Below are 11,367 nucleotides of genomic sequence, written 5' to 3' on the forward strand. Positions count from 1 at the left end.
AGACCTCTCCACCGGGTCCGGATCGCGCAGCCGCGCAGCCGCACTCGGCGCTTCCTCAACGCTCCGCCCGCCACGCCCCTTGGAGTCTAACCCCCCAACAAGCTCGAAGTGCGCAGCCGCGCTCGGCGTCCCCAGCGCGCTCTTTGCGCAGCTGCACTCGGAGCCCAGCTAAGCTCCGCCCCTCACGCGGGGAGCGCACAGCCGCATTCGGCATCCCCGGCCTGCTCTTCTCTCAGCAGCCCTCGCCCCCTGGAAGCTCCGCCTCCTCTGTTTCCTGAGGGGGCGGAGCCTGCAGGGAGGGGCGGGCCCACTCCGGGACCGCGCCTATAAAAGCGGCCGCGCCGGCCGCGCGCGCGGCTCCTCTCGGTGGCGGTGGCCCAGTGGAGGGGTCCGTGGTGGCGGCGGCGGCGGCGGCGGCGGCGGCGGCGGCGGTGGCGGCGGCGGCGGTGGTGGCGACGCTGTTCCCCGCGCAGTCCTTGGAGCGGGGTCCGGGCTGTGCGAGGTCTGGTGACGGCACTGCGACCCCGGCCGGTGTCCGACCCCGGTGAGCGCGGCGCCAAGGGCGATATTTCCTGAGGGAGGAGGGAAGCCCGAGCCAGGCGCGGGAGCTCCGTCGAGCCCCGGCCGCCCCCGCACGACCGAGCGCCCCGCTCAGCGCCAGCCCTTTGTCTCCTCCGCCCGCAGGGTCGCGTCCCAGGCCGCTCCCCGGGCCCCGCGTCCCCTCCCCCGCTGGCGGGGCACGGACTGAAGATGGTGCAGAAGAGAGCAGCCGAACTTAAAGGCTTCCACCGTTCGTTCAAGGTGAGGGGGTCCTGTCCGGGGGGCCCACCGCAGTAGCGGGTGCGGCGGATGAGCCTGTGCAAGGCCTGGGAGGGGTTCTTGCCTTGGACTTCGGCCCTGGAGGCAGTGGGGGTCAGCAGGCCGCAGCCCTGTCCCCTGCCACCTAGTAGCTCTCTCTTCCAGGACTCCCCCCTAAACACACCGGGCTTGTCGCTCCTAGTCCCTTGCAGTCAGCTTGGTCAGTTTGGTCTTCTGTTTGGGTGTGCTGATCCTAGTCAAATCTTGCGTTCCTGTTTCCTGCAACTTCCAAGCCTGCTTTGTGCTGGTTGGGAGAGTCAGCAGGCTGCAGCACGGTCTCTGGCCACCTACTAACTCTCCCTTCAGCACCTGCCCCAGGCTCCTATCACCTCTCAGTCCCGTCCCTCTTCTATGTGTAGTCTCAGGTGAACCCTACTTTTGTTCTCTATGATCTGTGCGCTTGTCGCAGGCTACAGCCCTGTCCCCAGCTGCCTAGGAGCGTCTCTTCTAGGACCCTCCGTCTGCGTGTGACTGGTGGCTCCATGTCGCTTGCAAACCGTCCGATCTCAGTCCTGTGCCCCCCACCCCACTTTCTGTGTGTGACCCCACTTGCTCTGGCTGGGAGGGCATCAACTGCGGCTAGGTCTGTGAGGAACTCTCCCAGGTTTGCTTGTGATGGTTGCGATCTCTCAGCCTGTTCTCTTCCCTACTTGTGTGTATATATGTCCCGGGGAAGCCCTGTCTGTCTCCTGCCGTCTCCACGGCTGTGTGTGGTTGGTCGGGATCAGCAGGCTGCTGTCTCGTGGGGAAACCCTTGGGCGCATTGGTGTGCAGTGCCCCACTGCAACTCCCCACACAGACACCCGGTGGTGGCCTGTGTATGCCTTCCCTCAAGACACCCTGGCCCAAACTGTTATTTCCTGTCAGAACAGGAAGTTTCTGCAGTGTTGTTAATGGTGGCTGACAGTCTTCTTAGATGAGTGAATCTGGGGGTGATGAAGGTGGGCAGGTGCTAGGCAGAGCCCCCCCACGGGGCCTGGCCTGAGGGACACAGTGATGTCATCCTGCCCACCCCACCCGGAAGGCTGCATTATGTAATGGCTTCCCGGGGCAGGGACCTGTTGCCCAGTAGAGAAGGCAGGAGTGTGTGTTTGTACACACACGCCTGCACCCCTGTGGGAGGAGCATGCAGATACGGAAGAATTCCCAGGCCTGTCCAGCCAGTGCCCCTGGCCAGCTGCCCCACCCCTGCCCCAAATGCCTGTTCTCCTTGGTCAGCTGCTTTGGGGCTGAGCAGAAATGAAAGCTAGATCTGAGAATGTCACCTTACAGTGGCTTTTACCCTCCTGGGGCTTTGTGTGAGCCTAGATGGGGTCCACACATGGGGCCTACAAGGCTGCCAAAGCAAACCGTAGCTTTCTGGAAGATTCTAGCCACCTCCCACCAGGCCTGCTGACTCAAGGCCCTTGGCTAGACCCAAGGGAGGCTAGCAGAGCCAGGCTGGACTTCCCACATAGCACTCGGGACTGCAAGCTGCGTTCCGTGCAGAGATGGCACTGGTGGGTGGCCCTGCAGGCAGGCAGAGACTGGTCCCTCGAGGAATAGCTTTCTGGAACCCCACCCCTCGAGGAATAGCTTTCTGGAGCCCAGCCACTGCCCCTCAAGTACCTTCTGCGGCTGGGTAGAGGCGCGCTGGGTAGAGAGGCACGCCGGCCAGTCCTACCGGGTTTACTTGTCTGTTTTCTGTTGTTTTTCTTTCTGGAGTTTAAGAGGCGCTGGGGATGGTGCCTGAGGCCTCACACTTGCTAGACAATTGCTCTACAAACTGAACTGCAGCCCCAGCCCTGCTTTCTTTCTTTAATGTGCAAATCGGGGTCTCCCTAAAGGGGTGCCCCAGCTAGCTGGTCTCCCTGGGCAGGATTCTCAGTCTTCTCAGCTAAAGGCTGGGACAGGCAAGTGGCTGACCCCTTTTACTCATGGATGGTCCCAGAGCTGGGGACAGCTGCCTCCTGTCTCACCTGACAGCCCACCCAGAGGAAGGTCACGGGGCTGGGGTCATGCTGCAGGTGCCATGGCTGGCCTTTGATCTCAAACCTGGTTCACCCTCTTTTCTAGTTGCTCGCCACCCCCCCCCCAACTTGCATAGTGCAGGTGGCTGCCTTGGGTCTTCCGGGTGCCAAGGCTTATCAGAGTACTGTATGTGTGTGCCCTCTTTCTTCCCCATGATCTGCTGGGGGCAGGTCAGCGTGCAAGGCCCTCCTACATTGCTGTCTGGCTCCTTCCGCTATAGTCTCCAAGGGACAATGACTTCACCTAGGCCCCCCACACCCATTCATGGTCCACGTCTCGTTGTCTGTGTGGGTTTACCTCAGTTTCCCAGCTTGCAGACCCCCCCTGGTGACTTCAGCCCCAGGATGAAGCAGCGTTTCCCTTCTGCCCTCTGGCAGCTGGGTCCTCTGGTGTTCTATTTGGACCCTAACCGCCCTAAGAAGGCTTCTCAGACACTGCAGGCTGTGGATTGGGCAGGCCCTGGACACATACCAATGGTGTCTTGCCTGTGAGCCCTTGCCACTGGGGTTAACAGTCATCATGAGTTAGGTGGCTTTGGATCTACATAGCACATTGAGAGGGTGCCATGGCACACAGAAATGCCCCTACCCAAGACTCCCAGAGGTCAGGCACTGCATTCATGTTTGTGGGAGGAAGAGCACATAGCTTAGGGAATAGAGGTGGTGTCCTGTACCACAGGGAAACTGAGGCCTAAACCCAAGGGTGTGGCCCTGAGATAGGCTGGGAGGCTGTGGGAAAACAGGCTGTCAGTCCCGCCCAAGGCTTCCCTGTCGCTGCCTCCACCTTTGATCCCACGCCTGTCCCTGAGGTCAGCCCTCAGTCAGCTGGGCAGACAGGCATCCCCATTCTTCTCATGAGCAGAAAAGGCAGGCCGTGTGGCTTAGACTTCCTGTCACTCAGCTGCAGGCTGGAAGAGGAGGATCATGTTCCCCACAGCCAGGCAACAGGGTCCCTCAGTGTGGTGGACATGGGGCTGGGCCATTCTCTCTGGTGTATCACTGGCCACCTCCTACGCTAAACCAGTAACAGGAGTAGGTGACAACCACATGGCCCAGTGTCTCCTTGTAAAACTCATGAGTCGGGATCCTGTGGACCCCAAGGGACTCTGCCTCGCACAGTTGCCTGCCACTGAGGTCCTGAGGCACTTATTATGTGAAAGTTCATGTCCTGAGTCTGGAGGGCGAAGACTTAGCCGCTGTCCTGTCCTGAGTGCTTATGGGCTGTTCAAGGGCCCCGGGTGCTGCTCACCCTCCGCCTCAGCACTGTGAGGGAGTGATCTTTGGGTCGCGCATTCTGGCAGAACCACCCTAAACGTACTCCCCCCAACAGGGGCAAAGTCCTTTCGAGCTGGCCTTCTCCTTAGACCCCACCCAGCACGGGGACACTGACTTCAGCCCAGAGTGTGAGGCTCGACCTGGTGAGTACCCACAAAGTGGGCAAGATACGGGGTCCCTGTGGAAGGCAGGCTCTGCCAGGCTGTATAAGTCTGGGTCTCTGTCCTCTGCAGACATGCCCTCAAGCCAGCCCATCGACATTCCGGATGCCAAGAAGAGAGGCCGGAAGAAGAAACGTTGTCGGGCTACTGACAGCTTCTCAGGCAGGTTCGAAGGTGAGTGGGTTTGGCGCAGGGTCTGCTGAGGAGGGGACACTGGGCTACTGTCCCTCATCTCTCCATTCGTGTACCAGATGTCTACCAGCTGCAGGAGGACGTGCTGGGAGAAGGGGCCCATGCTCGTGTGCAGACCTGTGTCAATCTGATCAGCAACCAGGAGTATGCTGTCAAGGTAAGCTGCGGCTGCTGCAGGGGCCAGTGGCCTTTGAGCCCCCAGATGACAGCCAAGGGAAACCAGTATCTAAAAATGGCCCCAGAACTTGTGACTCAGGCCACCCTAGAAATCCAGGTCAGACCTAGAGTCGGAAAGGCACGATGACAGCTGGCCTTTGCCCACTCCGTGTGCTGAAGGCCAGCGAGCCCTAGCATGGTTACTGAGAACAAGAAACTTTGTCAGGCCATAAATACTACAGCGGTAGTGCAGCCCTGGGTACTGCGGAAATCCAGGACGGACCCTCAGCCTTCGTGCGGCTCCCTGTCCCACATGTGCCTAGAGCCCTGTAGGCCTGGCACAACCTTATGACCTTGGAAAAAGCGCTGTGACATGACTGGTCGGCTGCAGCCTAGCGGGGCTCCTGGTCTCAGGGTGCCAGAGAAGGAAAAGGATGAGTCATATTCTGGAAATTGGGGTGTCAGAGCTGGGGTTCCTGGGAGTTCCCAGGCAGGTGCTTAGCTACTTGCTGTCCTCCTGGGGACCCTGCTGGGCAGCCTTGTCACTTGTCATGGGCAGATAGGGAAGCTGAGGACCAGAATGGGCAGGTAGCCTAAACTGGATTCACTACTGGTGGCTTCTCCCTGCTGTGAGCCAGAGTGACAGGTGCTAGGACCTGGGGGCTTCCTGTTGGTGTCCCTGGTGATGATTGACACCTTGGGACAGTGGGGATGGGGGTGTCAGCATAGGAGGTAGTGAGGACCAGATTTGCAGTGGCTGGAGGGGAGGAGGTGCTAGGGAGGGCCAGGAGTATAGAGGTTCCTGTGGAGTTGACCCCACTTCCCCAAGGGGGGGTGAGTTTTATTAGTTTGATGCAGGATGTTTGGACCACCCTCCAGGTCTGGCTCCTAGTGATAGAAGGCCCCTTGCTGGGATGGGTTTTGTTGGGTTTTTTTTGTTTGTTTGTTTTTGGGTTTTTTTTTTTTTTTTCTTGATCTAGGAGAGGTGATGTTTTGAAACAGGGCTTTTCTGTATAGCCCTGACTGTCCTGGAATTCACTCTTGACCACACTGGCCTCTGTCTCCCTAGTTCTGGGATTAAAGGCGTGTGCCACACCACCTGGCTTGGGATGGGTTTTTGTTACCAAATACTGGGACAATATCCTGGCAGTGGGACCCTGCACCTTCCACCTGATAGGTGAGGGGGTCAGAATACCAGCCTAGGGAGCACAGGAGTCCTGGGGACCCCTCTTTTCCAGGAGCAAAGGTTCTGTGGTGCTTTCTAGGCCTTTCTTTTACTGGGTACAAAGGGCCTGGTGTCCTGAAGTTCAGGCTCACTGCTGGCCTGAGCCAGACCCAGGCCCTTCGGGCCAGTTCCCCATCTGGTCTGGAGCAGAGGAGGAAGGACTGGTGTGGTACTGGCTGGGCTGGCAGCCAGGTAGCTTACTGCCTTGTTGCATGGATCATATGGGAACTTAGACTGCTTGGCCCTGCCCTTGCTGGGGCAGGGGTGGCAGCCACCTGGTAGAGAGGACTCCTGTAGGAATTCAGCCTCAAGCAGTCCTGTGAGGCCATGGGTTAGGGTGGAGAGCTGGCTGCTTCTTCCCACAACTAGGAAGTTTCAGGTCCTGGGGCCAGCCATGTCCTTCCGAGCTGAGGACCCAGGCTCTGGCATCAAGTTTATGCAGGGTCCAGGTGGGCCCGTTGGAGGCTTGCCAGCTCCCTCGGGTTGCGTCTGAGCAGCTTTTCCAGGTGCCCCGTTCCTCCCTGTGTCGCAGATCATCGAGAAGCAGTTGGGCCACATCCGCAGCAGGGTGTTCCGGGAGGTGGAGATGCTGTACCAGTGCCAGGGACATAGGTAAGGTGGCTGCCTGGGCCATCTCTCCAGAGCCTATCACCTCAGCTGGGGAAGGGCTGGGCTCACCCTGAAATACAGGCTTTCTGTGGATACCTTTCTGTGGGCGCCATGAGGGTGTCGCCTCCCAGACTGGGCAGCAGGTGCTGAGGACCTCGGGATGCCTCAGTTTCTTTTCTGCCTCTCCCTCCCAACTCAGGAATGTCCTAGAGCTGATTGAGTTCTTTGAGGGGGAGGACCGCTTCTACCTGGTGTTTGAGAAGATGCGTGGAGGTGGGTGCTAGCGGGGAGAGGATTTGGAGTGGGGGCTGGGGACCACCTTCCATAGGGCCCCAGCTTGGAGATGGGAATTGGGGCTGTATCTTCTGTCCAATGGTCAGAGCTCAGGGTGGGGCATCTCTGACAGCATGGAGGTGGTACTGGGGGCTGGCTGGTCTACGGAGATGACCTAGCTGCCCCTGGCCTGCACCACAGGGTCCATCCTGAGCCACATCCACAGAAGGCGCCACTTTAACGAGCTGGAGGCCAGCGTGGTGGTGCAGGACGTGGCTAGTGCCCTGGACTTCCTGCATAACAAAGGTGTGGTGGAAGATTGTGGAGACTGCCCCAGGCCCTGGTTGCTTTAGAGGATCACCCCCCTAACTCCCTGCTCCACCTCCCTAGGCATCGCCCACCGAGACCTAAAGCCCGAGAACATTCTGTGTGAGCACCCCAACCAGGTGAGGCTCCTGACTGACCCCTCCCTTGGGAGACTAGAGCAGTGGGGGCCCTACAGGCCAGAGCTCCCACAGTGCCGGTCCCACCCCCAGGTCTCCCCGGTGAAGATCTGCGACTTTGACCTGGGCAGTGGCATCAAACTCAACGGAGACTGCTCTCCCATCTCCACACCTGAGCTGCTCACCCCGGTGAGGGTGGGGCGGGGCGGGCTCTGTGCTCAGGTGCCAGGCTGGCTCCACAGCTTTCCCCTGCCAACGTGGCCTTCTGCTTGGCAACAGCTGTGGGTTGACTGGCGGGCTGGGGGTGGAGTCAGCCCCATCCCTGCTGATTGGGGGGGGGGGTATCAGTCTTTGATTGGCTGGACCTCGTGTCTCTCCTGACTTGTGCCCGCCTCGCAGTGTGGGTCGGCTGAGTACATGGCCCCAGAGGTGGTGGAGGCCTTCAGCGAGGAGGCCAGCATCTATGACAAGCGCTGCGACCTGTGGAGCCTGGGCGTCATCCTCTACATCCTGCTCAGCGGCTACCCGCCCTTCGTGGGCCACTGCGGCAGCGACTGCGGCTGGGACCGAGGGGAAGCCTGCCCAGCCTGCCAGGTGTGCCTGCCTGAGTCCCTGGGATGAGAAGTGAGGTTGCTGTAGCTGTCCCCAGGAACCAGGACCTCAGACTGAACCCTCAGGGCCAAGTCATTTTTTTTTTTTTATTTGTGTGTTCTGCCTGCATGTATGTATGTGTACCATGTGAATCTTTGGTGCCTGTGGAGGCCAAAAGAAGGCATTGGGTCCCCTGGGGCTGGAGAGATGTTGTGAGCAACCATTTGGGTGCTGAGAACAAACCAGGGTGCTGCCTGCCTTTGTGCATCTGGACCTCCTCCAGCGTCCCTCGCACTCTGTCCTTGTGGGGCCCCGCCCACCCTCCGTTGCAGCTGCTTCGTGGGGCCAGGTCTGATTGGGGTGACTCCTCTTCCCCACCCAGAACATGCTGTTCGAAAGCATCCAGGAGGGAAAGTATGAGTTCCCGGACAAGGACTGGGCCCACATCTCCTTTGCCGCCAAAGACCTCATCTCCAAGCTGCTGGTCCGAGACGCCAAGCAGAGGCTGAGTGCTGCCCAAGTCCTTCAGCACCCATGGGTGCAGGGGGTGAGCTGTGGGGCCTGAGCAGGGGTCTCCAAGCCCCAGCTTCGTCTGGTGGGCATTGGGGCCTCACATTAAGCATACAAAAGGGTCCAGCATCATGACTGGGAGTGGTTTCCAATGGGGCCAGCGAGCACCCTCCCTGCCCAGCTGAGCTCAGACTGACTGGCCACGGTCACTGGACTCCTCAATGAGGTTCTGCCACTCCGGGCACCTTGCTTTCTTAATGCCGAGTTGGTATCCCTGAAAGTCCCCAGGCCAGAGTGACTCACCCTTTCTGGGAACAGACAAGGGGATAGGGTGAGCTGGGAACTGTACAGAGGGTTATGTGGTAGGGTCTCGCAATGGTGAGCATGGATTGGTACCGGCCAAGACCCTTCAAGTGCCCTCTGACCCCCAACCGTGCCCTTCCTTCTTGCAGTGTGCCCCAGAGAACACCCTACCAACACCGTTGGTTCTGCAGAGGTGAGCCCTGGTATCTTGGGGTGTGTGTTTGGGCTTTTATTTTTCTGGGGTGCTAGGGTACCTAAGCCAGAGCCCTTCCAACGTTCAGCAGGTACCATAGCGATGAGCCCCTTGGGATGTTAGGGCCACAGAGGCCTAAGTGAGGACCTGGCTCCTAAGTGCTGTGACCTGGGAGTTGACTCAGCAGCTCCCGTTGAGGGTCTTGGCACCTGGAAGGGTACTGGAAGTAGGGTGGGTATCTCCACGGGGCTGTAGAGAAGGGTACACTCTTGTGACAATCCCCCATCCTCTTCCCAGGAACAGCTGTGCCAAAGACCTCACGTCCTTCGCGGCTGAGGCCATTGCCGTGAACCGGCAGCTGGCCCAGTGTGAGGAGGACGCCAGGCAGGACCAGCCCGTGGTCATCCGAGCTACCTCACGCTGCCTGCAGCTGTCCCCACCCTCCCAGTCCAAGCTGGCCCAGCGGCGCCAGAGGGCAAGCCTGTCTGGTACCCCCGTGGTCCTTGTGGGGGACCGTGCCTGACCCCCACCAGCCCCTTGTATATACGCCCCTGCCCTGCAGGGCCTGAAGATTAGGAACCTGGGTGCCCTGCCCCTTACTATCCCAGGCATCAGCTCAGCTGGGTCCTACTGGGGGATGTAGGGTTCTGTTGGGAGGTGTTTTCTTTTTCTCCCTGTCCTCAACTCCCGCCCTGCCTATTTGGCTTTGTTTGGTTTTGTTTTTACCACTTTTGAAAGCAAGTGCCCAGGAGGAGGGCGGAGGGTTTGGGCCACTCAGCCTGCACCCCACGATGCTCGCCTGTAAACTGTGAAGCTCCTGCCACCTGCACCCCCACCTCCACTCCAGCCATTCTGCTGTCTTCCAGGGCTGGGGGTCCCGCAGGGTCAGCACCCCTCACCTCTCCCTAGCCCTCAGTATCGTCAGGACAGGCTCTCCTGGTGAGCAGTGGCCCTTTTGTCTGTCCCCACCAGAGCACCCTTGGGTCTGGGGCGGGAGATAGAGACCTCTGGGGCAGATGGGGACAATGCACCTGCTTGATTCCCCAGTCCCTGTCACCTACCTGCCCTGTCCCTAGGAGGGTTGACAATCAAAATCTCCCAGGCTGCTTAGCTCCTTGCCCTGGAAAAGACCTATAGCTCCCAGTCCCTCTTCCCAGGAGCAGGGCCTGAGGACCTGTACCCAGCTAGCTCCACCAAGGCGGGAGAGGTGCTGGACAAGTCCCCATGTGTCTCCCCACCAGGGCACCTGAGTGCCCCTTCTCAGGGCTCAGCCTGACCACGGCCACAGCTTGCCCAATGCTGCCCCTGGGGTTCATGAGCTCTCCTGGCTCCCTTATGTTACTCTGAGCTGTAGCCACACTCAGAGGTCCCTACCTTCCTCTGCCCCCAAGGACGGGGGTGTGTGTGCCTACCCTCAGGAAAGGAGCCAGCGCTGCCTGGGCCTCCCTCTGAACATCTGAGCAGGGCTGAGGAGGCACTGGGTGGGCCTGCAGTGCCCCAGGCCTGGGGGCTGTTTCTAGCCATGAGCTACTATGCAATACGAGTTCCCATTTTCTCTGTGGCCCTGCTGGACGGGGAGGTGGGGGGGGCTTTGGGGACCAGGCCACCCCGTCCTACATTCTGCTCAGGTGTCTCCAGGGCTCCTGGCTCAAAACCCCTCGGTCAAGATTGTTTATCGAGTTTAGTTTAGGCTTTTTTTTTTTTTTAAAGAAATAATTTGACTTGCTTCCCTGTTCTTGAAGAGTACTTGAATGTTGGGGTCTGGTGGGTGGGGGCTTGGGATACCCACGGCCCAGCACCCTCCTCCCCAGTCTCATAGGATCATCACAGTGGGAGAGGTTGCCTTCAGTCCTGCCTGCCTCTGGATACATTTCCAAAGACCCCCTGGGGGCTCCCAGGCACCCGAGGACTAGTCCCTGCAGGGCTGTCACTTCCTTGGTCTTCTCTGTGTCCAACCTGGAGGACGGGGCAGACCCTTAACTGTGAAAGAGACATCCATGGCTTGGGCACCAACCATGCTGGATTCTGTAAGATGAGACCTGCTTTAGGGTGGGGCGTGCAAGCACTTTCAGCTCAGTTCTGCAGCTGGAAAGATCACAACAGACTGTCAACGCCAGGATTTTGTATTCTGTTTTATAAGGATTTAATAAAAGTCATTTAAAAATCTTTGCAGTTTGCAGTGTGGGCAGCCGAGGTCGGCTGCCCACAGGTTCCTAGTCCCTGGTTCCCTGGGCTCCTCTTTCACAACTTTCTGGGATGGGTTCCAGGGAGGTGACATCACCAGAGGGAAGCACAAGGCTAAAGAAAAACAAGCCTACAACTTGGCAGGGCAGTGACCCTGAGGGGCGGGGCTCCGTGCCCTGCTAGAGGGTTCCGGGGTGTAGCTTGGTCCTGGTTGGCTCGTGGTCTCGCTTAGCCCAGGCACAGAATTCCTCACCCTCCCACCTCTACCTCCAGAGTGCTGCGCTGACGGGCACGCGCTGCCCCGCTCGGTTTGTGCCACTGTTCTCTGACCAAGCAGAACAGACTTGATCCAGCATGCGGGAGCCTCCTACAAGGCCGGGATTCG

General features: G+C 59.3%; 1 protein-coding gene across 2 annotated transcripts; it reads left to right on the forward strand.

Moving 5' to 3' along the window:
* Positions 1–378: 378 nt before the first annotated feature.
* Mknk2 (MAPK interacting serine/threonine kinase 2) lies at positions 379–10,964 on the forward strand. Of its 2 annotated transcripts, XM_050123282.1 has the most exons (14): positions 381–544; positions 685–801; positions 4,198–4,285; positions 4,376–4,477; positions 4,555–4,652; positions 6,409–6,488; positions 6,685–6,758; positions 6,960–7,064; positions 7,149–7,204; positions 7,295–7,390; positions 7,601–7,795; positions 8,175–8,339; positions 8,755–8,798; positions 9,096–10,964. In XM_050123282.1, exons 2-14 carry the CDS (start codon positions 751–753, stop codon positions 9,319–9,321), a joined length of 1,380 nt encoding a protein of 459 aa, XP_049979239.1. In that variant the 5' UTR covers positions 381–544; positions 685–750; the 3' UTR covers positions 9,322–10,964. The 2 variants fall into 2 exon arrangements, with proteins under 2 accessions (XP_049979240.1, XP_049979239.1); XM_050123283.1 differs by lacking the exon at positions 6,960–7,064 and having other exon boundaries at positions 379–544.
* Positions 10,965–11,367: the final 403 nt, after the last annotated feature.

The sequence above is a fragment of the Alexandromys fortis genome, unplaced genomic scaffold (assembly GCF_014885135.2).
Source record: "Alexandromys fortis isolate MF-2015 unplaced genomic scaffold, M_Fortis_MF-2015_v1.1 scaffold_221, whole genome shotgun sequence".
Taxonomy (NCBI): domain Eukaryota; kingdom Metazoa; phylum Chordata; class Mammalia; order Rodentia; family Cricetidae; genus Alexandromys; species Alexandromys fortis.

Coding starts and splice junctions, on each gene's coding strand:
- Mknk2 (XM_050123282.1), top strand. CDS start 751: ATGGTGCAGAAGAGAGCAGCCGAACTTAAAGGCTTCCACCGTTCGTTC. Junction 7,065..7,148: donor GGACTTCCTGCATAACAAAG/GTGTGGTGGAAG, acceptor CCACCTCCCTAG/GCATCGCCCACCGAGACCTA. Junction 8,799..9,095: donor ACACCGTTGGTTCTGCAGAG/GTGAGCCCTGGT, acceptor TCCTCTTCCCAG/GAACAGCTGTGCCAAAGACC.